We start from the raw sequence: 22927 nt of genomic DNA, 5'->3' as shown, positions 1-22927 counted from the left end.
TCGAGATGCGATGCAACTGCTGAAGCTCGGTGCAGAATGGCATTGTTTAGGTCCGAATTTTTTGATTTAGGATACGGTAATGATTTTATTTTTATTTGATAATTATTATCTAATTGTTAGATTTAAAAAAATATCTGACAATTTTCAGATAATTAGTTTTTATTTTCATTTATATTTAATACTTTATACATATATCATATATTTGACAGAGAAGTTTTTTTATTTTTGGATGAACTAAAGGCCTGAGACCCGGATGTGGATGCGCATGAGCTCACCTACACAAACGGAACATTTTCTCCTAGCGTCAGCTTCACAACGGCACGCCTGTGACTGATTCAGTTTTCACGGGCACTTTGGCGGGTTTCTTTAGAATCTATTGGATGTCAACTAGCCCATTAGTTTAGTTAAATTTATCGATAAAAACATCAGAATCGCATCGAGTTTGCCATCTCAAAGAAAACAATGTAGCACTGTGATACGGCAAAATCAATCGACTTGCAGATCAGATACCACAACTGCTCTGGATACACTAGCGCCAAAGATCCCAACGGAGCCAGCTGCAGCTGTGAACAGAAGCGAACGCAGGCACAAGTTCTGAATAGGAATGCAAATAAGACATCGAGATCACACATCACAAAGGATTGTTCAAACTTTAACCCCCTTCCATTTCTTCTTCAACGTTTAAATTATCTGGCGTACATCCCTGAGTTTCACAACCCAAAAACTTAGCCGTATTCACATCCCATTGCAAAGAATCTAGGGAACCAACCAACCCAAGAAACTATTGTGACCCTCTCCTACTTCTGCTTCCCAGCACATCGAGCTCTCCAAGAAATCAAAGCCAACAGCCTGCTAATCCTACGAAACAAGACGGCCCTCGAGTCCCATCCGCGGCGGGGAGACTCAGTTGTCGTCGTCGTCGACGCTGGCCTTGGACGAGGCAGCCTTCTTGGGGAGCAGGTGCTGGTGGATGTTGGGCATCACGCCACCGCTCGCGATGGTGGCGCCGCCCAGAAGCTTGGTCAGCTCCTCGTCGTTGCGCACGGCAAGCTGGATGTGGCGAGGCACGATGCGGGTTTTCTTGTTGTCCCTCGCGGCGTTTCCCGCAAGCTCGAGGACCTGTTGATGCACCACAGAGAACGCACATATAGGTTAGCAGGGACAAGACAGAATGCCACAACCTTCGCATATACCTCAGGTTTAATGTTCAACATTGCAATTATTTCTTAAACTTCAGAATCCAAAGATATATTACAGTATTACAATGCAACTGATAGAGCAGACGAGTCGATTTAATTGCCATTCACCATATATTTCTGATTTCTACATGAGCACATGTTAACAATTACTAGTTGATAAAATGTAAGGCCTTGTTTAGTTCACATTTCCCGTCACATCGAATCTTTAGACACATACATGAAGTATTAAATATAAACAAAAATAAAAACTAATTGCACAGTTTGGTCGAAATTGATAAGACGAATCTTTTGAGCCTAGTTAGACGACAATATTTATCAAATACAAACGAAAGTGCGCTACAGTGTCTATTTCCCAAAATTTTTCGGAACTAAACAAGGCCTGGTGTTTTCCGAGCAAATAATTGAGACCCAGTGCCGTAAGCCTTTTCAAATTACAATGCAACAAATCCAGGAGACGATTCGATTCAGATCTAGGAACAATCGCCCAGGGCGAAACAACCAGATCGAGACGGCATCAACACGGACACGAAGCCAAGCGCAACAAGAAGGGAGGGAAAAAGGACAACGGGGCACGAACCTCAGCGGCGAGGTACTCGAGGACGGCGGCGAGGTAGACGGGGGCGCCGGCGCCGACGCGCTCGGCGTACTTGCCGGCCTTGAGGAACCTGGCAATCCTGCCGACGGGAAACTGGAGCCCGGCCTTGGAGCTCCTCGACGTCGCCTTCTTCGCGGCGCCAGCGCCGATCGCCTTGCCACGGCCCGCCATCTCTCCTCACGACCGGACGACGACGACGACGAGACGGCTTGCGCTGGAGGAATTGATTGAAACGGGAGGCTGCGGCGCGCGGGTCGCGGGAGATGAGAGGCTGTCCGGTGCGGGGGGCGATATATATAGGGGCGTGGGGCCACGGGGCCAGCCAATGGGAGTCGATCACGCGGATCGTGGGTGGGGAGCCGTCGGATGCGTTCGCGCGGACGGCGGATGCGTGGGGTGGGCGCGGGTCGCAGGTCCGCGATCCGGAAGCGGCGCGAGGCGGTGGAGGCGGCGTGGCGCGCGAGGGCTCGTTTCGTTTCGTTTGCGCGGTTCCGCGTCGGCAAACGCGCGCGCAGAGCGGAAATCGCCGGATCGGTGACGTGTCACTGGTGTGGACCACTTGTCAGTGTCTAGCATTTTGACTCCGTGCACATTCATGCGGACGTAAAAAAATTCAAAATTCTCTGTCAAATCGAATTTTGAAGCACATGTATGAAGTTTATCTTTATAAGAGATATAGATTTGATACGTCGGGTTACAGCATGATCAACTTATACAGCAAGTCCGAGATTTTTAGTGAATAGTCTATTTAAAATTTCTACAAACGTTACTATACAAGTGAGTTAATAAAACAAATGGCGAAGCAATTTTAGTACTACCTCAACCAAGCTATGCAAGCTACCTAAATAATTTAGTACAAGGCTAAGGTTAAACGCTAAACCACAACAATAAGAGAAGGCTACACAAGAGCTCTACTCTAAACAAAAATTAAGCTAAACAATTAGCAAGGTAAGCAAGTAAGTAAAAGAATAAAGAATGATTATTATACTGACGTTGTAGAGAAGAGATATATCCAATGAATTACAAACACAATCACAATAGAGAATCCTCAGCACGAGATAACACACGATTTTTTACCGAGGTTAACTTGTTTCTCGGCAAGCTAGTCCTTAATGTGGCGATATACCCATTTGATGGATCACGAGCTAATTGGCAATTCAAGCCAAACTCTCAGCGGGTACCGCACATCCACTCCGGTGATCCTCCAAGCCACGAGCAATTCACTAGAGTAGCCAATTATGATTCTCCGCTGCTCCACGCCGTCTAGATTGTCGGAAAACACCCAAGAGTAACAGAAATCCACAGCAAACTTAAGGATCAAGTGTCACTAGATGCAACTCACTAAACAATGCACTTGGATCTCACTAGGATTAGCAATCAAGCAGAGAGATGAGTGGAGGGAGTGTTCTTTAGCTCAAATTATGTCTCAAGTGTTCAAAGATGCAAGAGTGAAACCCCCAAGGCCGACCACCTTCTATTTAAAGAGGATGACTCGAAAACTAGCTGTTAGGCTTTTTGCAGGGGCGTCGGACGCTCCGACGCCACCCCGTCACAGAGCGTCTAACGTTCGCGTGCCTCGCGTACCATGTGTACAACTTTGAACGTGCACCGTTGATTGCCAACAATCACTAGAACGTTAAAACTTAGGAAACAAGAGCATCAGACATGTCAGATGCTCGACATCGAACGTACCACCTCATGTCGGGCGCTACTTAGAGAGGTTTGCAAACGTGCATCGTCGGACGCGTCTCACGCGTTCTCACCGAACGCTCTCTAGCGTATGACGCTCACAGCCACAAAAGCTCAATCGCTCACTCGCTTGCTGACATCAACAAATCACCGGCCACAAGAATATTATTGGAGCCGCGTCCAACGCGAACTCGTGAGACGCTAAGACGCACTCAACTGTTTGTGCCTTACTGCGCTGCACTCATCGAACGTGGCCTCAACTGTTCGACGCTATCTGATCCAGCGTTCGACGAGTGTTTCTCAATAAAAAACACTCGCGTGATTTTTCCAAAAAAAATCTCCTGCGTAGTAAAAAATATGCATTTCATTTTTTCGAAAGCGTTGAATCCTGCCTCGCAAGCTCGGCGGGAGGGAGACAGGAACCCAAATTCGTCTCTACCCTAAGAACTCCACCTCCTTTGCAAATACGCTAACACCACCAAGTGTTCACCACCATTATGCATGTGTGTTAGTATTTCACAAACATTATCATCAAATAAGTTAGGTTAGCACTTTACTAGATCCTAATACATATGCTCAAGATATGGACTTAGTAGCACTTGATTCAAGAGATGACCGTGATTTCCCCTCTTGTTAGTCGGCTATCTATCCTAAATCAGGTTAATCACTTCTCTACTTAACTTAGATCGGCAAAAGCAAAATCATATGTTCATACATTTGCCTTGATCACTTTACTCCTTGTCTAGCACCATGATCTCCACTTCATGCTTTATCTCTTTGTGATCATATGTCCACCACTCCATGTCACATTTCTCCTTCATCACATGTGTTGCTATGCCTAACTCAAATCACTAAAACACAATGACATTAGCAACTTGGTGTCATTAATTACCAAAACTAAACTTGGGCTTTCAATCCCGCACATAGATGGTTATGGAAATCCTCTTGTCAGAACAAACACAAGGTGTTTTTTTGGCTATTGATCAAAGACAGACTAAGCACAAGGGAGCTCCTAAGAAGAAAGTGTATGAAACTTCAAGACTACAGCTGCATTTTATGCACGAGCTCAGAAGAAGAATCCTCATTACACCTTTTTTTGGAGTGCCCCTTCGCCACTCATTGTTGGAGTTGGCTCAGTCTTTAGATTGACCATGAGTTAGATCCTTTCCAAATCATACAATCCTTTCGATCTCAGCTGTATTTTATTTCTTAACTTCTTTGTCTCCTAGAGGCCTCCTTTAGCTTTTTCCTCTGTACTTGTTTCATTCTTTACCTGTAAACCTCCTTTAAGCTTAATAAAGTTTTCCTGTAGGGGTGCAAACCCCTCCATTTTCCCTAAAAAAACAAGTTAAAATGGAACATCTTTTCAAGTAGAACTCCTTAAAATTTAGGAGTCATTTTAGTACAGCATTGCTCTCAGCTTCTTGGGAGCGGATTTTTTGGATCACCACCAAACGTTTAAAATGTAATTGGAATCTGACAAGATCATTTCTTCATTTACACTATGAGCTTAGAGCTTAAAAAACCTCCCACTCTCCCCTGCTCCCTGTTTAGCCACCTGCTTCGTGCTTCTCTTATAGAATCATTCCGTCGGAGATTCAAGAAGTGAAGCTCAAGAATATGGAAGGAGAGCTCTACCAAACCGGCTCCAATTTTATAAGTTTCACAAGGGGTGAATTCCATATGAACCTAAAAGTACTATTTTCTTCTTGGTTATTTTTACCAAACTTTTTCCAAAATAGCTTCAATTCTACCAATAAAACTAAAAAAACCCTACTCCACCAGTAATGCAGAGCCATACCAAGGCCTTGTTTAGCTCCATTTTTTTAATTGACAAAACGAGCACTGTAGCACGTTCGTTTGTATTTGACAAACATTGTTAATCATGGACAAACTAGACTCAAAAGATTCGTCTCGCAAATTTCAGACAGGCTGTGTGATTAATTATTATTTTTATCTATATTTAATGTTCCATATGCCGCAAGATTTGATATAACGGAGAATCTGAAAAAATTTACAATTTTTTTTAAACTAAACAAGGCCCAAACAAGATCTCGACTCTGCGCCGTTCGGCCCGTTTGGCCACATCCATCTTAGGCATTGTTCATGAAAAATTTTGGATTTCGCTACTATAGCATTTTCATTTTTATTTTATAATTATTGTCTAATCATAGATTAATTAGACTCAAAAGATTCGTCTCGCAAATTTCAGATAAACTATGCAATTAGTTATCTTTTTTATCTATATCTAATGCTTCATACATGAGCCGCAAATTTTGATGTGACAATATAATCTTGAAAAATTTTGAGAACCTTATACCTATGGCGATCCCGGACGGAAAAAAAAGAAGTCACACGGTGCTGAACTTCTCATGAATGTTGTGTCAACTCGACCCATTCTCGATTGTGCTGATCGAGAGACCACTGTGGAAGCATCGTGCCATCGAGTTCCTGAAAGATTTCACTGATACGTACGGCGAGCATACCAACAACCATGCATGATCGTTCAAGAAACCAGGCAAACAAATTTACATCCCATGTGATCTCGCGGCGGAGAAGATATGGGATTAGCTGAGCAATACAGCAGGCGTATAGTGTGTCTTCTGCGCAACAGCATCATCAAGAGCACGATACAGCGTCATGGAGGGACACACTACGCGTGCGGCGCGGCGCCGGCGCGGCGATCCTCCCGCGCGGCGGCGCTAGCGGAGGCGTAGTAGACGGCGCAGAAGAGCGCGTGCACGAAGCAGAGGACGCCGCCGATGGAGAGGAAGCGGTGCCGCGCCACCCCGCACTCCGCCAGCTTCCGCTTCGCGTTGGGCAGCGCGCCGAGCACCAGCAGCGCGAGCGCGACGACGAGGACCATCCTGCTCCACAGCCACGACGACAAGTATCGCTTGTCAGTAAAGCAAAACAAGCATTTGTGTTCGAAAGGCGAGGTCCCCCTTCGTTTCCTTTCCGCTTGTTTGGAGTGGAGGACGCATGCAAGAATCTGTGGCGGCGCTCATCGATCGCAAGCATGCAACGAACGGAAACGTACCAGGTGAGGACCAAGGCGAAGGACGCCATCTGGCGGTTGGGCGACGCCCGGCGGAGCTTGTCGCCGGAGCAGGCGCACGCGCAGCCGCCGGCCACGTTGGCGATGGCGTGCGCCGCCGCCAGCACCGCGGCCGCCGCTATGCCGAGCTCGTAGGCCCGCCGCACCGGCTGCCGGCACTCGATGAACAGGATCCGCAGGTTCCTGCCCTGCAATCAGCAATCGCCAGCCGCACCACACCAGGTGAGCGCCGGGCAGCCTGAATACCAACGTTTCCCGGTACACTACACAGAAAAAAAGAAGAAGAAAGAAACGGAAACTTGCCTGGTTCTGAGCCTTCTCCGCGTGGACTCCGAGCACGCCGGCGGCGACGTCCATGGCGAGGACCAGGAGGCAGATGACCACCGCTTCTACTCTCGCCATGGTTCGTGCAGCTTCTCCTCCGCTGTCCTTGCTCTCCTCCGGGGCCCTGTGCGTGTGCCTTGGGAGGCTGAGAAGTGAGAAAAGAGGGCGCAGAGTGACAGTGCAGAGGCTGAAATGGACTGTTGTGACTTGTGAATGTGATGAGAGAGATGCCTCCGGTGTCCGGTCTCTGCTTTTGGTGTTCTTTATCCCTCCGGCCACCGCTCTGTGTTCGGCTTTGGTTTTCTTTACACATTCCGCGTCACGAGCAGTGCAGAAAGCTTCAAAGCTATAGCAGGTGTCTGCTCGCGCTAACGAAAAGAGAGACGTTGAGGTTAAGGGTGAGCCGACATGCTCTCCATTGGTATCATCATCAGTATTACGAGTAACAAGCCACAAAAGGCAGACAGGCAGTGCTGTACTTCGGCTTTTTCTATAACATAAATATAAACAATATAATTTGATATCGGATTTTTTTTGGCCATATGCAGCGCTCTAAACTGTTGGTCCGTTGCCAATCACAGGTGCTTAATTCACAATCCACCTGGATTTTCATGCAATCCTCATACAAAACAGTGTAAAACCACTTATTTGTACACAAGTGGACAAAGCTGCGCACGTGTCTCCGGCTAAATTTTAGCCAACTAAAATTATTTTAGCTACTCTTGGATGACTAGTATATCTAAACTATTTTAGCTTCTTTTTAGACAATATGTTTAAAAGTTTAGCTATTAAAATGACTAAAGTTTAGTTAGTTAAAATTTAGCAAGGAGAACAAAAACAGGCCCAAAGGCACCGTATCATGATCATTTCTGATTTTCCTCAAGTTTCTTTTTTGAGAGTTGATTTTCCTCAAGTTACTTGAATACAACACAATCATCTCTTCTTCTTTTATCAAAACCTGATAAAGTAATGATTGTTTTATGGATATTTGAGGAAAATATTATTTTGTGTAGGTTGGAAATAATTTGTTATCATCTTTTTTATTATAATCACAAAATTCTCCTGGACATTATCTCAATCTGTTTCTCTGGGACATCTAAGGCCTTGTTTAGTTCCAAAAAAATTTGCAAAATTTTTCAGATTCTCCGTTATATCGAATATTTAGACGCATGCATGGAGTATGAAATATAGACGAAAATAAAAACTAACTACACAGTTTGGTCGGAATTAACGAGACGAATCTTTAGAGTCTAGTTAGTATATAATTGAATAATGTTTATCAAATACAAACGAAAGTGATACAGTGTCGATTTTCTAATTTTTTAAGAAACTAAACAAGGCCTAACAATTTTCATACAGCCGGGAACCAATTAGGCCCATTCACCAACACTGATACCAACGGCCCAAAGCCCAATACTGCAGCCCTAGCGGCCAGCCGAGTGGGAAGCATCTCTCCGCCTCTCGTCCGGCACTGCATCGCCCTGCCGCCCTAGCCCCTAGGCACCAAAACCTCGCGAGGCAACCGCCCGCCGGCGCCGCCGTCGTAGCAAGAGGGTGAGGTGAGGTCTAGAGGAGGGGGTAAGATGTCGTTCCGGGCGCAGGAGATGTACAAGAAGGTGGTGCGGCGTGTCGGCGGCGAGGGGAAGCTGCCGGCGGAGCTGATGAAGTCTGTGAAGGACATGCTCCCCGACAGCAATGTCGTCATGGGGCGGGCCAAGCGCGGCATCTTCGCCGGGCGACACATCCGGTTCGGGAACAAGGTCTCCGAGGACGGCGGCAACAAGTGAGCCATCTCTCGTCTCACCTCCGTAATCCATTCCCCCCTCGTCCTGATCCATGCGAGTTGGCGTTGTCTGGAGAAATTAAGATGCCCGGTTTCTGAAACGAGGATTCAGATTTTGCGTTTAGAGTTAGCGGGTTGGATGATGAAGACTCCGGTTTCAGTCTTGCTTGGGAAACTTATGATGCATCGACCTGGAATAACAGAAAGAATTGGTCCCTGAAGTAAAATGCACAAATTTCATAGAACCAGAGAAGGAATTGGCATGATCAAGGGTGACCACTATCTGGGAGAGCAGGGATACATTGTCCAGTTTCCCTCCCATCTGGCCTACCATTTTTGGAAGCTTTACTTGCCTGGACAAACCAATTTCCTTATTACTTCCAGATGCTGTGGTAGAATTGAAAGTGATTCAGGCACTTTTGGGAACATTTGTCATTGATAGTTTGAATCATATATTCTTGATGATTCGAATGTCCAAACCAACATAATTTCTGGTCTGTCCAATGCAATATAATTTGCTATCTATGTCATTGATGCTAACATAGGGAGCTACGATTTCCAAGCTTGTTTCACAAGAGAAAATGAGCCTACTTTGTACTCCCTTCTGTTAGTGTAAATTCTTGAAAGGGTGAATGAGGTGCCACTGTGCCAGCATGTTTTTTCCTGCCGTTTAGGTTGTCTTTGGATCTTTTGCTAGTGTAGGCTATGCAGACTGTAGGCATGGTTTTTGAGGTGTTGCAGCGTCTTGTGGTGCTGGGGGTACGCCTGGACGCCTAGGTGCCTTCTAGGCGACGCCTAGGCGATATGGCGAAACTAAAACCCTGTGGCATCCTGCGGCGCCTGGGGTACGCCTCAACACCTAGGCGACGCCTCAAAAACCATGGCTATAGGCAACCTTTTCCCAACCTCGCTGAGCAAGGTGTGGCAAAAAACATTTTCATGTTTGGTTCCTAACCTTGTTCACCTCCCTTTCTCCCCTTTTCCGTTTCTTCAACCTCCCACCAAATCAAATCCCAAATGAAATGCATTTCCAAAACCTGACCATGGTTATGTGAGCACGGGAATGGCTACAAGCATGGCTAGCAGCATGACACCGGCGCGCCTCTGTTATCCACGCCGCCTCAACTTTCCCGTGTGCTTCACTGGCTCTGGCACATCCCTCTGAAGACTCTGATAATGGTAGCAGGGCAGACCGGCAGAGATCTTCTCCAATCTCTATGGTTTGTCTACCTGATCATTGATTCATGTTTCAATCTAGGCCGCATGGCTTCGTTTTTGCCTTCTTTTTGTGTAACAGTTCAATTTTGTTGCTTCAGTATTTCAAGCTCAGGCTGAGTCCACTGCTGCGAGATTGCTCTGAGGAAGCATATGATGTGCGACACAACCTTGCTTGTGCAGGAGAGCAGATTTGGCTCTTCTGCACGGGCAAGGATTTCGTTGCCCAGCTGGGTGAGGTTTCCAGGCAAAGTGAGTCTCATGCTTGGTACCAAACAGTGATCGGCATGGCAAGGGGATTGCCCAGGAACCAAACATGCCCTCAATGCCACACCACACGACTTGATTATTTCATAGATTCCTCCAATTAAGTTAAAACCATCAGCCATCTTGAGAAAAATATCATAACCTTGCAACTCATTATCGCATGATGACATGATCTTACCATCACAGTCTTAACACATCCGGTGCAACATTCATTGCATTAAAAGAAGAGAGTTACAACACACCCAAACATCCAGTGCAGCATTATTTTTCATCTGCTTTTCATCATGTATAAATAAATAAATAATATGACCCATTTGTATCTGTTGCCTTCTGTGTTCACTTGTAGTTTTTTGGAGGAATATGTCTTGATAGGATATATTAAATCCGTATCGGTACTCAGCTGGTTCGTTGACCCAATCACTGAAGCACATAGGGTTGGGTCTGTGGGCCCATTCTACACTAGATATATCTGGGGATTATTCTGGCCTCTACACTTCCATCTCTTAATAGAGATAATGTTAAGACCTGCATTGTTGCCTATCTATTTAAAGTGGCAGATTCTTAAATCTTAGGTGGAATATGAACTTCTGCAGTATGACATTAAAATGATTCCCTTATAGTTAAATTTCCACGACAATAACATTCACTAAAAATTTGTTGGTAGTGACGGAATTTATTTATACCTTGCAAATCTGAGGCTATGATATTGTTTTTATAAGCATCTTATTGGATTATCTTTTGCTTATTTAGATCAAGGCGATCATGGAAGCCAAATGTTCAGGAGAAGCGTCTTTTCAGCTATATTCATGACCGGCACATTAGAGTCAAGGTTACCACACATGCACTTCGGTGCATTGACAAAGCTGGTGGGATAGATGAATACCTCCTGAAGACACCTTACAATAAAATGGATACTGAGATGGGGATAGTGTGGAAAGCAAAGATCGAAAAGATGTATTCAGATTTGGCCGAAATGGAAGTAGGCTTCTTCCCTCCTGAGGAAGAGGCTAAGATTAAAGAGGGCTTTGACGAGGTTCGTGCTGCCAAGAGGGACTTTCGTAGGGAAGCAAGACGAGCTTTGGCAAAGCAAAGGCAGCTAGAAGCAAGTAGTGCTGGTGATGACCAAACGAGTGAAGTCACAGATACAAAGGAAGAGGTATCTGATGCTGCTGCTAAAGTCTGAGCCTAAACCTATGTGCCTGTCTTGAATGGTAAATATGATTCTGGATCTTTTTTCTCTGAAATTATGATCACTTAGTTTCTTGAAAGCTTGCCTGTCTGTTCACTTGTTCAGTACCTTAGATAATGGATTGAGTAAAGTGTAGCAATGATTGTCATGCTACCAAATATGGTTCCCTAAACTGTTATTAATGTCACTCGATGTCCAAATATCATTAATGTGGCATGCTAACATGGAGTGGGAGATGTTTGGATGCCAAGTAGGCTGATCAACGCTAACTAGAGATGTGATCTCGAATGAAGCCCTTAGCAAATTTAGGTTCCCAGATATGCAAATTAATACTTTAACTATCTAGATGACAGCCCTAAACCCGGTTTAACTCCTGGTGCATTTTAATCATATGGATGTTCTTGGAGGACTAACCATAATTATGAAGTTAAGTCCATTTGGTTTATATTATATTTTTTTTACTGTGTTCAGTTTGATTGTTGATCCAGATAGGATGTTCCTTCACTACTGCAGCATTGTTTTTCCCCTTGATATTTGAAGCCTTTCATCTGTGATAGTAAATAATGTGTCTTCACAACGACTGTTTCTGCTGATTACTATTTACTTTGATTTTAGTTTTGCTGCAGGCCTGGTTGTAGTTATCCATATATTAAAAAAAAAGTTCAAGCCTCCTATATGCTTGTGGTAATTCTTTTGTAGCCCGAAGTTGAATGTACTTAACTTGCTTTTCTTGCAGATCATAGGAGTCAGCAAATCATTGGATGTCCCTGGGCAAATAATGGAAGGCTTACTACATGATATAAACTGGGGAAAGTTTCTTGTGCACTGACTATACCCCTTTTTCGGGAGCAGTAGCGTATGTTAAGCCAGCGTATCCTTGCTGTTGTAAGCACTTCTTATTTGGTGGAAATTTTGTACAATTATTAAAAACTCAAGAGCCTGAATTGTGGGGTAGTTTATCTTGTAGAATCTATATATTATCTGCAGCCTAACTGAATTGCCAAAATAATAATGCTTGACATGAATACACGATCAATGCTAATTTGGCTAGAGGTCTGACGACATCCTAGCTCATTTCTGTTCCATTCCTATGTTGCTTGAAGATTAGCAAAATGCCAAAATGAATTTCATCACTAGTTTAGTTTGTGGCCTCGAGTGATCTGGTGTTCTTTTTGGTGTCGGATAACTATGTCACGCTTGCCTGTTCATGACCAATTTTACCTCAGATGACGAACTTCCAATTTGACGCCTTTGCCTTTTGATGTACGTGGATCACGAATTAAGGTTGTTTTTTTTCTTTGATTGGAAAATACCACTGTATGCTTTAATTAACAGATATAAAACAAAAACACTGTACAAAAGGAGACCCAAGAAAGCAAGCCCAATTTGGGCCGCAGAGCTAATCTAGGCCAAGCTATACAAGAAAGAAAGACAGAATGTTTGACAGCGTTGAACCTACGAGACTGCAATCTAACTTCTTCATAGAAAGAGCTTTTCCAAGATCCAAAGGATGGCCGGCCTCTATCAAAGATAAAATTGTTTCTTTGTTTCCAAAATTTTCAGCTGGCAATGATGAACGTCTCCATAAAGAAGGGGTAGTTATGTTGGATCTTAGCTTGCTGCATCGTTTGGAAGAAATCCATTGTGAAGTCCCAACTTATTCCAAGATGTTACCGACAGGTTTGGCTAGGGGCAGCTAAAAAACAAATGAAATGCAGACTAATGTTGTTGCTGCAGATAGCACAATTGTAGTTGTTTCCTTGAAGCTTTTGCCTTTTTCCTTCTCAGAATGTTTCTTGTATTCAGTTTATCTATCAGGAGAAGCCATGAAAAGACTCTTGGCTTGTTACAGCATTTGGAGTTCCAAATCCAGAGAAAAAGGGTTGAGGTTTTTATATTCTTGTAAGGAAAGTTGTAACACTTCGAGGAAGAGTAATTCTTGCTTCCCCAGATGTATTCCCAGGAATCCTTTGAAATCTGATAAACATGCAGAGCTTGAATTAAGTCTTGGATTGGAATTCTTGGAAGGCCTGCTCTGATAAGGGCGGATGAACATAAACTTAGCAATAAAGATGTTCTTATTTCTGGCAAAAGAGTAGAGTCTTGGTATTTGGATTCCAGAATGTTGCCATTCCAAAGATCATACCAGAAAAGCACCGTGGAACCATCCCCAATATTGCACTTCACAAATCCTCTAAACATGTTACATAATTTCTGGACATCCTTCCACCAGCCCCTATTAGTTGAGGCATGGGCACCTTGTCATGAGAATAATGGGCATTCTAGATCAACTTCACCCATGAGGTATCCTTCTTATTATAAAATTTGTGCAGATGCTTCAAAAGAAGGGCCTTGTTTTGACTCCTAAGATTGCTACCCACCTTTTCTTTTTTGCTTTGAACATTTAATCCAAGCCAGGAAAGGTTTCATCTTTCCATTAGAATCACAACCTCTCCAATAGTGACATCTTGCTTTGCTAATTTCAATGACCACAACCGGAACCCCTCCAAAGAAAGAGAGAACTGAGTTAACTAGCTGAAACCTTCCTACATGGGTCAGGAAGGTGGAAGTTGCCATGCGCCTCCTCTCAACTTTAGTCATAATGGAACCGAAGAGTTCAACCCGAAGTTTTGTTGTGCTCAGAGACAACCCAAGTTAAGTGAAAGGCAAAGATTCTAATTTGCAGCTGAAGACACAAACAGGGAGTTGAGCTTTTTCATATGGAGGTTTAAAGGAACAGGGCAAGACTTCTTATAATTGACTCCCAGCCCTACCGATTGCGAGAAGGATAGTGTCGTCAGCATATTGGACAGTGGGGAACTGGTCCAACTCAAAAGATGGAATAGGCAGCTCGAACAGGCTCTGATGATAAGCTTTGTTGACAATGCATCGTAGGAGGTCCACAACAAGCACAAAAAGAAGTGGTGACAAGTGATCACCTAGTCTGACCCCACGACGGCAATGGAAGTGGTTGCCTGGCACACGATTTAGAAGGACCGAGGAGGATCCAGAAGCCAGAATACTCTCAATCCAGTTCGTCCAAACATCAGGAAACCCCAAGCTCTTCATCACCGGCAAGATTGTATTGTGTTCAATTGTATCAACAGCTTTTGTAAAAGTCCAATTTTATAAAATCGTACTGGTTGGTATCAATCAATGGTATTATTTTAGCTAGTAGCAGATTAGCCTCGAGCTTAATTCGTGACATTTTGATGACACCATTTAGAAGAGAAATTGGTCTGAAGTCACTGACACTTGTAGGATTGTCCACTCTAGGGACCAGTATGACGAGTGAATTGTTGATGGCTTCCAGACTCAAACTGCCATTGAAGAAATCAAAGCGCAGAGTGCATATCTCTTCTTATATAGTGTCCTAACATTTTATCAGAAAAAGCCCATTGAAGGAATCTGGACTAGGGGCTTTATCAGGAGGCATGTGTTTGATGACCTCATCACGGATTAAGGTTGTTGGTACCTGTTTCTGATTGTTGCATCAGCTCGCAACAGTACTTGTCTCAAGAACTCAGGATAGCATCATAGTTAAGTGCTTTCTGATACAATATCAACAGAAAATGGTACATTGCCGGCTCCATATGAACAAACACAAGTTCGAAATTAAATGGCCATTATTAGCCCTTCCGTCTAGCCTATCTTGGCGAGAACATCGCCGAGCACATCTTTGGTTGCTGCAAAGTATTTCTCGGCCTCTGGGGTGCTCTTGATCTTCGCGGCATGGTCAAGCTGCCAAAACGGGAAGAGAAGCTCACGTGTCATTTTCCAACAATTCTTGTCAAAGGTTGAGGGGAAGGAAATTGAATTGCTTCCAGATAGATCAATGATCAATAGGATTCAACTTACATCGTCGATGGTGCTGAAGAGCTTGCCGGTGAGCTCCTTGAGGCTCTTCTTCTCCTCCTTGGGCTTTGAAGCGATGACGGTCTTGAGGTCATAGCGCAGGTAGGAGGCCCTGAGGCGGAGGTCGTTCTGGACGTACGGCCACGCCTTCTTGTCGATGAGCGGCTTCAGGTTGATGATGTCCTGCGCCGACGTCTTCACCCTCGCCGCCGCCTCCGCCGGTGGCAGCGGCTGCAGGTAGAATCGATCCTTCAAGGGGAGGCCGAAGTCCCTCGCCTGGTCAGAGTTTTCAGTCCCGGCTGTGTGCCATAGCAAATTAAAAGTCGACACGTCAGATGAAATCTTTTCAGTCCCGGCTCGTACGGCCTACTGATGTTTGTTTATTAATCTTGGAAGTGGAGGAAATATAAATGTTTTTAAGCTAAAATTTGAAACTAAAGCCTTACAAATCAGCTCCAGACGATTCTGAACTCGCAATCAAAGGTTCGAGAGATGTATATAAAAAAGGCTTTGGTGGATAGGAAGCATATCAAAGAAAGAGGAAAGCTTTGCTCGCAAAAAAAAAAAAGAGGAAAGCTGTATGAAGGCGCGCGCGGGCAGGCAGAGGAACTCACGGAGTCCACCGGAGGGCGGCGGCGGGGCTCCGATCTTGATGGAATTGACGGTCGCGGCGTGCACCGCCTGCGACAAGGCGCCGCCGACGACGCCGGTGGCCACCAGCCCGAGCACGGCGCGGCGGCCCGGCTGCGCCGCGGCGGCCTCGCCCTCGGCGGACGCCCTGACGACGACGGCGGCCGCCCTGGCCCTGTTGGCGGCGCGCCTGCTGGGCAGGACGCCCTGCGAGAGGCCGGTCATCGACGCCATGGCTTGTGCCATCTCAGCTGTCGTCGGAGCTTTTTCTCTGACCGTGAGTGTGCGCTTCGTCGGTCGGTCGGTCGAGCACGAGCAGTCATGCGTGGCAAAGATATATGTCGCTCGCAGTCGCAGGCGCCACCTTATCTGACTGGATAAGTTGATGGCCACTGTGTGACCGCCATGTGGCCGCGTGAATCACTTGCGGCCTCCTTTCAGCCTTCAGGATTGCGCCACTGCCAATGGGGCGCCGACACGTGTCAGCCAGCGCTCGTGATCACTCTCTCAATGGTGCATGCCCTTGCTGGGTTGGTCGGTACCGATCGGTAGCAGCACTCAATAACACAAGGAATGACTTAGGCATTGTTTAGTTCGACTTTTTTTTTTAATAAAATCGACACTGTAGCATTTTTGTTTATATTGGATAAATATTTTTCAATTATGAACTAAATAGCCTCAAAAGATTAATTATTATTTTTATCTATATTTAATGCTTCATGCATGCGCGGTAAGATTCAATCTGATGGGAATCTGAAATTTTTTTCAAATATTTTTGGGAACCAAACAAGCCCTTAAAAAAATAACACAAGGTAAAATTTCGCATATTTGGACAAAATTTGCAGCTCAAGTGCCTTACTGTTAAAACCTGCCAATAGTTTAGACCATGTTTAGAACTGAAACATACGAATTTCATATGGAGCGCTCTCCGTTTCCTTTTTTTTACGGGTTAGCACGGAGCCCCCTACTCAAAATGGCAATGGGTACCCGAAACCCGAGTACCCGACGGGTTTTACCCGATAAAAACGCGGGTATGGAATGAATTTTGTACCCGCGGGTACGTTGTTGGGTGAAATCCTTTACCCATCGGGTATGGCGGGTACGGGTGTGGAATAGTAGTACCCATACCCGCGTACCCGTGGGTAAGAAATACCCGCAAAATGAGTAAGCAACCTACGCAATTTAGCCCATATAGCCCATGAACTGATTGGCTGAACGTGGGAAGTATTGAGCGTCTGGTGTGTTACTAGTGCTACTATTAATTTGTTGGAAGTTGTTATGTTTAATTTCCTATAAGTTGTGATATTTAACTTGCTGAAAGTTGTTATATTTCTATTGAACTCGGGTATATTTTCGGGTATGGAATACCCGTCGGGTAAGAATTACCCGTCGGGTGCGGGTACGGAATGAATTTCTTACCCGTCTGCTTTCGCGGGTAACCCGATGGAATAGATTTTGACTTGGCGGGTGCGGATACGGGTGGCAAGTACCCATCGGTACGTACCCGTTGCCATTCCTACCCCCTACTTATATTTTTGTACATATATATAAAAGAAAGTATGAACAAAAAGCACAGGTTTCATAGTCCAAATAGCCAAAAGGAAGAAAAAAAAAGACCGACCAAAGCTATGTAAAGTACTCCCTCCATCTCAAATTGTAAGTCATTCCAAGAATCTTGGAGAGTCAAACTTTTCTAAGTTTGACCAAATTTATATTATAAAATAATAATTATTATGATACTAACTAGGTATCGTTAGATTCTTTCTTAATTATATTTTCATAGTATATTTACTTTACGTTACAAATATTAGTATTTTTCTCTATAATTTTGGTCAAACATGAAAATGATTTGACTCTCCAAGATTCTTGGAATGACTTACAATTTGGAATGGAGGGAGTACTCTCTACGTAGATTTAGGGCTCCTCTCAACTTTTGTTTGGCCTTGATATATAAACTGGCCAAGTTGTTCGAAGTTTGCCATTCAAGAATGCATGTTGGGGGGTCCAGATCACCCAAGAGGCAGTGATCATTATTTTGATGAAGATGCAACTACCCAAAAGCTGTTGTCTTGCTTCTATCAACATATCTAGTGATTGGAGTAAATTGATAGAGAATTCCAACAATCACTACTGAAGGGACATTAAAAAAAAACGAATAGTGACAGGTTTCCTCAGTCCCTCTGTCGCATAGCACACAACTGTAGGAGGACCAGAGATAGTTGAAAAGGCTTTCACAAAAAAAAAGAGAGATAGATGAAAAGGGGGAGGCTTCTGAAGACCCAGAGTATGTTTTCTTTGTGTTATAAAGTGTTTGATCCCCAGATATAGGACCACTCATCTTCAATCTTCAAATCCCAGTGTCTTTCTTGCAACAAGGACTGGAGTTCAACTAGTTTCCTCTGCAAGAAAAAAAAGGAAATCCTCATGCTCCCAAAGAATATATATACTCCCTTTGTTTTTACCCCCTTCGTCCAAACAATTCTTACTTTTTTCAATGAGTTAAATGACTTGAAATTTTATTAAAATTATATTAAAAGGTAAGTGCCATTAAATTAATTATAACTTGCACAAATCCTATAGTACGTAACGTTTAGAGAAAAATGAATTAGTTCAAAAATAAAACAAACGTCATATTAAAGAAATGAACGGAGTATACTATATTTTTATATTGGAGCTGAATGTTCAAAAATAAAACAAACGTCACACACACACACACACACACACACACACACACACACACACACACACACACACACACACACACACACACACACACACACACACACACACACACACACACACACACACACACACACACACACATATATATATATATATATATATATATATTGGTGCAAAATAAAATTATATAAAAATTAAAATGACTTATAATTTAGGACGAAGAAAGTATACTATAAATAGAGTTTTGGTCTAGTCTTACCAAAGCCCAAAACATATGATTGATCACCTCCAAGCCTATGCCATGGGCGACTGCTACAGCTTTAGAGGCGTGGAAGCCAATTTTGCATATACCAAGGATTCTCAGAGAGCACGAGGATTAATGAGAGCAAGGTAGAGGAGAAATGAAGCATTGAGCAGTGAGCATTGTGCGCCCTATCCATGCATGCAACATTGTTTGAGTAGCTCGGTGAAACAAACCAACTAAACACGTAGAGTTACAAAAAAGTGGGTGCCCAAATGGCCTGCCCACTTCGTCGCCATGGTTTAACAAATTCTCGCCACAACACTTTTTTGTTCTCATAAACAAAATGCACTAATTTTGAACTTGAAATCGGTTCAGGGTCACCACAACCAGGCTAACCCGGTGCAAGCCCCCTTGTTTGGTGGCAAACCAGGCCCAATAGAGATCGTGTTTGTTTGCTGGCCCAAATGGTTGTCTACTCTCCATTGACATTTGGGTAGCCTTACTACCTTCTTTCCTCTTTGATATTTTGTCGAGCACCTTTGTGGCAGAGAGAGAGAAAAAGCAAAGAGGGAGAGAGAAGGAGCAGAGCGCAGGGCGTCGGCCTTGGTGGCGCTTCGTTCGGCACGAAGGTCTTTGACGATGGCGAGGGAGCTAATGGCTATGAAGGAGAGGTGCCCTATGCGTCGTCGTCGGTGGAGAAGAAGCAAGGAGGCAGTGGAGTTGGAGCACAGACGACCTATGGAGAAGGGGAGCTGCGATTGCTTCGCCTGTCCATCCACCCTTCGCCTGACCGCCTCCTTCAACCTCCCATGCTGGATGTAGGGAGGATCCGCCCAGAGGAGATAGAGCACGGTGGTGGTAGCTTGGTAGGGGGCCTAGGGTTTGAGAAGAAGGTCACCGGGTCAGGATTGAGGATGGAAGAGAAACACGGTAGCCTTCGCCATGACGATGATGGAGCGGGCAACTCCATGGAGGTGGTTAGGCGGAGCAGAGGAAGGTGTGAGATGAATGTGACGCTCGCTCCATCGGCCTAGCTCTTAACCGCTCCTCCCCCCTTATTTTCTAGGGCCTGGCCCAAGTGCTTTAAGCTCCATGCCGGGTGGACTTTAAGGCTGGGCCAGCGACACCAAACATGGGCTGCAGCAGCTTTGGAGCTCGGGCCACCCTCCGTAACCTCTAGCAAACAAGCCCTAAATATGTGTACTGTTGTCGTTGTCTAGCACGCTAGCGCATCCACCACAAAGAACACTTCTTCGTCTTCAGTCTTCAGAGATCCAGAGAAATGTCAATGGTGGTTGCGGTGGTAGCAGCCCCGTCGCTCGTAGAGAAGGAGGCGGTGTTTGTGCAGGTCCCTCGAGTCCAGCCAGGCTCGCGGAGGCAGCAGCCCCAGCGCTCACGGAGGTGGACGAGGCGCTTGCAGCCGACCTTGCTTACGGAGGCAGCGACCCTGGTGCTCACGGAGGTGGAGGAGGCACTCACGGTCGGTGGATCTTGCAGAGGCCCCTCGCTGCTTGTGATGCTTGCGTCCTGCGGCGTTTGTGGACATGCTCCTGCGCCATGCTCGCTCTTCTCCAAGGTCTGTTATCATTCTCCTCACTGTTATCATTCTCCTCACTCCTCAGTTCACTCGCTTTCAACCTTTTGACTTAGAGCTTGTTTGACATAGCTTACAACAACTTCATAAGTTGTTTTTTTTGCTAAACACTCTTTTTCCAAAATAGCTTCATGTGTGAAGCTATTTTTCTTCTCCTCTTGGGATGAAGGTGAAAAAAGCAGCTTATCATAGTTTTCTCCCTCATTTCTTTTCTTTTATCCATGCACGAAGTTATTGGTGTGTTTTACCAAGCAACTTTTTCCAAAACAGCTCAACTTTATAATGAAACTCTTTTCTAAAAAACAACTTCACTAATAAAGCTGAATTGTGTCATACAGGCCTTACTCAATCCAACCCGCTCTCCAACTCTCAGATCCACAAGAGAGACGCAGCCTACTATGATGGATCCAGGGTGGACATAGCAGGATCTTTGGTGGGGTGGGCTAGGCTTCGACGTGCACGCCATGGATGCGGCAGTGAAGATGTTTAGATGCATCTGTTTTATAAAGAAAAGTATATTAGTGTGTCCGTGTTTTGTAAAAAAATGACAAGATGTATATGTATCTGTTGGATATCAAGTCAATGATGATAGCGTTTTCTTTTCTTCATGTTTACTAAAATCCAATAAAAAATTATTCTACTTTTAGTTTATTAGCATTTTCTTTTTCTCCTACTACCTAGAATCCAATATTTTTGTAGTTTCAATCTTGCAGCACCTACTTTCAGTTGTGTGTTTGGTATCTGCTACAAATCAAAGTATTATTAATTAGTACTCATAATTCTTTTGATATGTCTAAAGTAACTAGATGTTCAGTCATGTAATCCTCCTCTATGGATGTCTTCATAACCTGGCTTTATTTGTAACTTCCAAATATTTGCTTCCGACCTTTGTATATGTATCATGACATGTATTATGTTTCATCAACATATTCAAATAGATATATAACACTATAAATTTGCACAGCAACGCGTAAGGTATTATCTAGTTATCACAAATGGAAAATCACCGTAATCACGCTCAACAAAAGAGAGCGGAGTGTATACCAGTAATTTTGCTTTTTATTTGGATGAAATTCATTTCGATTTTAAATTTTGTCGTCAAAGTTCATAAAGTCCTTTTGGGTTTTCTATTTACTCCATATTTTTCTCATAGCTACATTCGGATAATTCATATTTAGATGGTTTTGCCCTTGTAGTTAAAAATGGGTTTCTCTTCCCTAGAGCTTGTTTTTTTTTAAATAAGGTTCCTGTAGAGTTTTTCTTATGGATTCATTGCCAAGCTACCGAACAAGCCCAAAACATGCATATTAGGGGCTTATTATGGCTTGTTTGGATATCCATGTATTTACCTGAATCAAACAATTTTGTTACTCTAAGTCCGAGTGTTTAGTTTTCGTATACCAGATCGATGGATGGGTATATTGTTTTTTAGATAACGATGGATGGGTATATGGCGTCGATAAAAAACGTTCCAGTGAGAAAAATATGGTTTTATGCGACTCGTGAAAATAGCTGTAGGTATACAAATAGGCATCAGGTGTCAATTGTCATCATGCACAAAAAAAAGTGTCAATTGTCATCAACCTTTTGGGCAGCATGTGCCAAAATACTTTTTTATAGCAAAAAAGAATAAACGGCACACGGGTGGAGCCGTTGGATGATTTGCTGATGCTCCCCTTTGGACCGTTCGATCGGAATATACACTGGGCCCGGAGAGCGGCGAGGCAGACCGCCGCAGACCCCGACCGCCTGAGCGGCTGAGCCTGACGAACAATCCTATGCCTTCTCGCACTGGCGGCCTGGCGGGTTGCGGCGGCAGCGGCCGCCTCCGGTGCTCGGCTCGAGTGCTGAGCGCCGCGTACAGTTGTGGGCGACTCGGCGCGGAGCTCGAAGGGCGAAGAGCGAAGGCGCAGGCGGGCTCGCGAGTCGCTGCCGAGCCCATGCCGTCACGCAGGTTAGTCGGCCGCGCTGGTCCCTGGCTTAAAAACCACACCCTCGTTGAGATCACGCAGTTCGAGTGTTCGACCCCGAACCCGAATCATGAGTTGCGAGTAATTCCATCCATCAATCAATGCCCGCACTGGCCACTGTGTAACCTTCAGTCACAGCATACCACACCCTGTATTGCGTATTGTTTGTAACGCTCAAGTTTGCTATATGAGATTTTCAGTATCAAAAGCAATAGGATATCTGGCACGGATATGTGTGAGCCACAATATGTAGCGATTTTTTTTTCTCCATGTAGTACGTCTGTGATTTGCTAAACTTGGGTGGGATCAGCCATATTATAACATGTTCTGATGGACTCATTTTCTGCTCTAGCTACAGCAGTCCGCTAATTAACTGACTGCAACTGAAACAGTGGTGTTCCTCCCTGGCACTCTTCCTTCCTTTTGGTTAAATACCTACAAGGATTCATATAGCCTGAATTTCGGTTACACATCACTTTGTACAACCAACTACTTGTTTTGATTTTTTTTTTGTGAACCATTGTTATTCTCTTGATGCTGTGCAATGATTCATTTCTATGGTGAGCAGATTGTGCATGTAGAACTATTTGAAACACTTGTAAACCACACATACTCTCCGAATCACACAGTAAA

The 22927-nt window shown here is 44.4% G+C and overlaps 4 protein-coding genes across 4 annotated transcripts; 1 reads left to right on the top strand and 3 right to left on the bottom strand.

Moving 5' to 3' along the window:
• On the bottom strand, positions 642-2057 carry LOC8081715 (probable histone H2A.1). Its single transcript, XM_002460778.2, has 2 exons — positions 1777-2057; positions 642-1119 (listed from the first exon to the last, which is right to left on the bottom strand). The coding sequence occupies exons 1-2, from the start codon at positions 1963-1965 to the stop codon at positions 904-906; spliced, it is 405 nt and encodes a 134-aa protein (XP_002460823.1). The 5' UTR covers positions 1966-2057; the 3' UTR covers positions 642-903.
• On the bottom strand, positions 5767-7126 carry LOC8084090. Its single transcript, XM_002460776.2, has 3 exons — positions 6845-7126; positions 6524-6729; positions 5767-6350 (listed from the first exon to the last, which is right to left on the bottom strand). The coding sequence occupies exons 1-3, from the start codon at positions 6941-6943 to the stop codon at positions 6137-6139; spliced, it is 519 nt and encodes a 172-aa protein (XP_002460821.1). The 5' UTR covers positions 6944-7126; the 3' UTR covers positions 5767-6136.
• LOC8081713 (54S ribosomal protein L24, mitochondrial) lies at positions 8272-12404 on the top strand. Its single transcript, XM_002462930.2, has 3 exons — positions 8272-8648; positions 10881-11341; positions 12056-12404. Exons 1-2 carry the CDS (start codon positions 8449-8451, stop codon positions 11311-11313), a joined length of 633 nt encoding a protein of 210 aa, XP_002462975.1. The 5' UTR covers positions 8272-8448; the 3' UTR covers positions 11314-11341; positions 12056-12404.
• Positions 15535-16131, bottom strand: LOC8081712 (oxygen-evolving enhancer protein 3-1, chloroplastic). The gene is made up of 2 exons (XM_021454376.1): positions 15746-16131; positions 15535-15715 (listed from the first exon to the last, which is right to left on the bottom strand). The coding sequence occupies exons 1-2, from the start codon at positions 16048-16050 to the stop codon at positions 15652-15654; spliced, it is 369 nt and encodes a 122-aa protein (XP_021310051.1). The 5' UTR covers positions 16051-16131; the 3' UTR covers positions 15535-15651.

This window comes from Sorghum bicolor, chromosome 2, assembly GCF_000003195.3.
Source record: "Sorghum bicolor cultivar BTx623 chromosome 2, Sorghum_bicolor_NCBIv3, whole genome shotgun sequence".
Classification (NCBI taxonomy): domain Eukaryota; kingdom Viridiplantae; phylum Streptophyta; class Magnoliopsida; order Poales; family Poaceae; genus Sorghum; species Sorghum bicolor.
The sequence above is the reverse complement of the archived record's forward strand: the minus strand, read 5'-3'. Positions and strand labels throughout refer to the sequence as shown.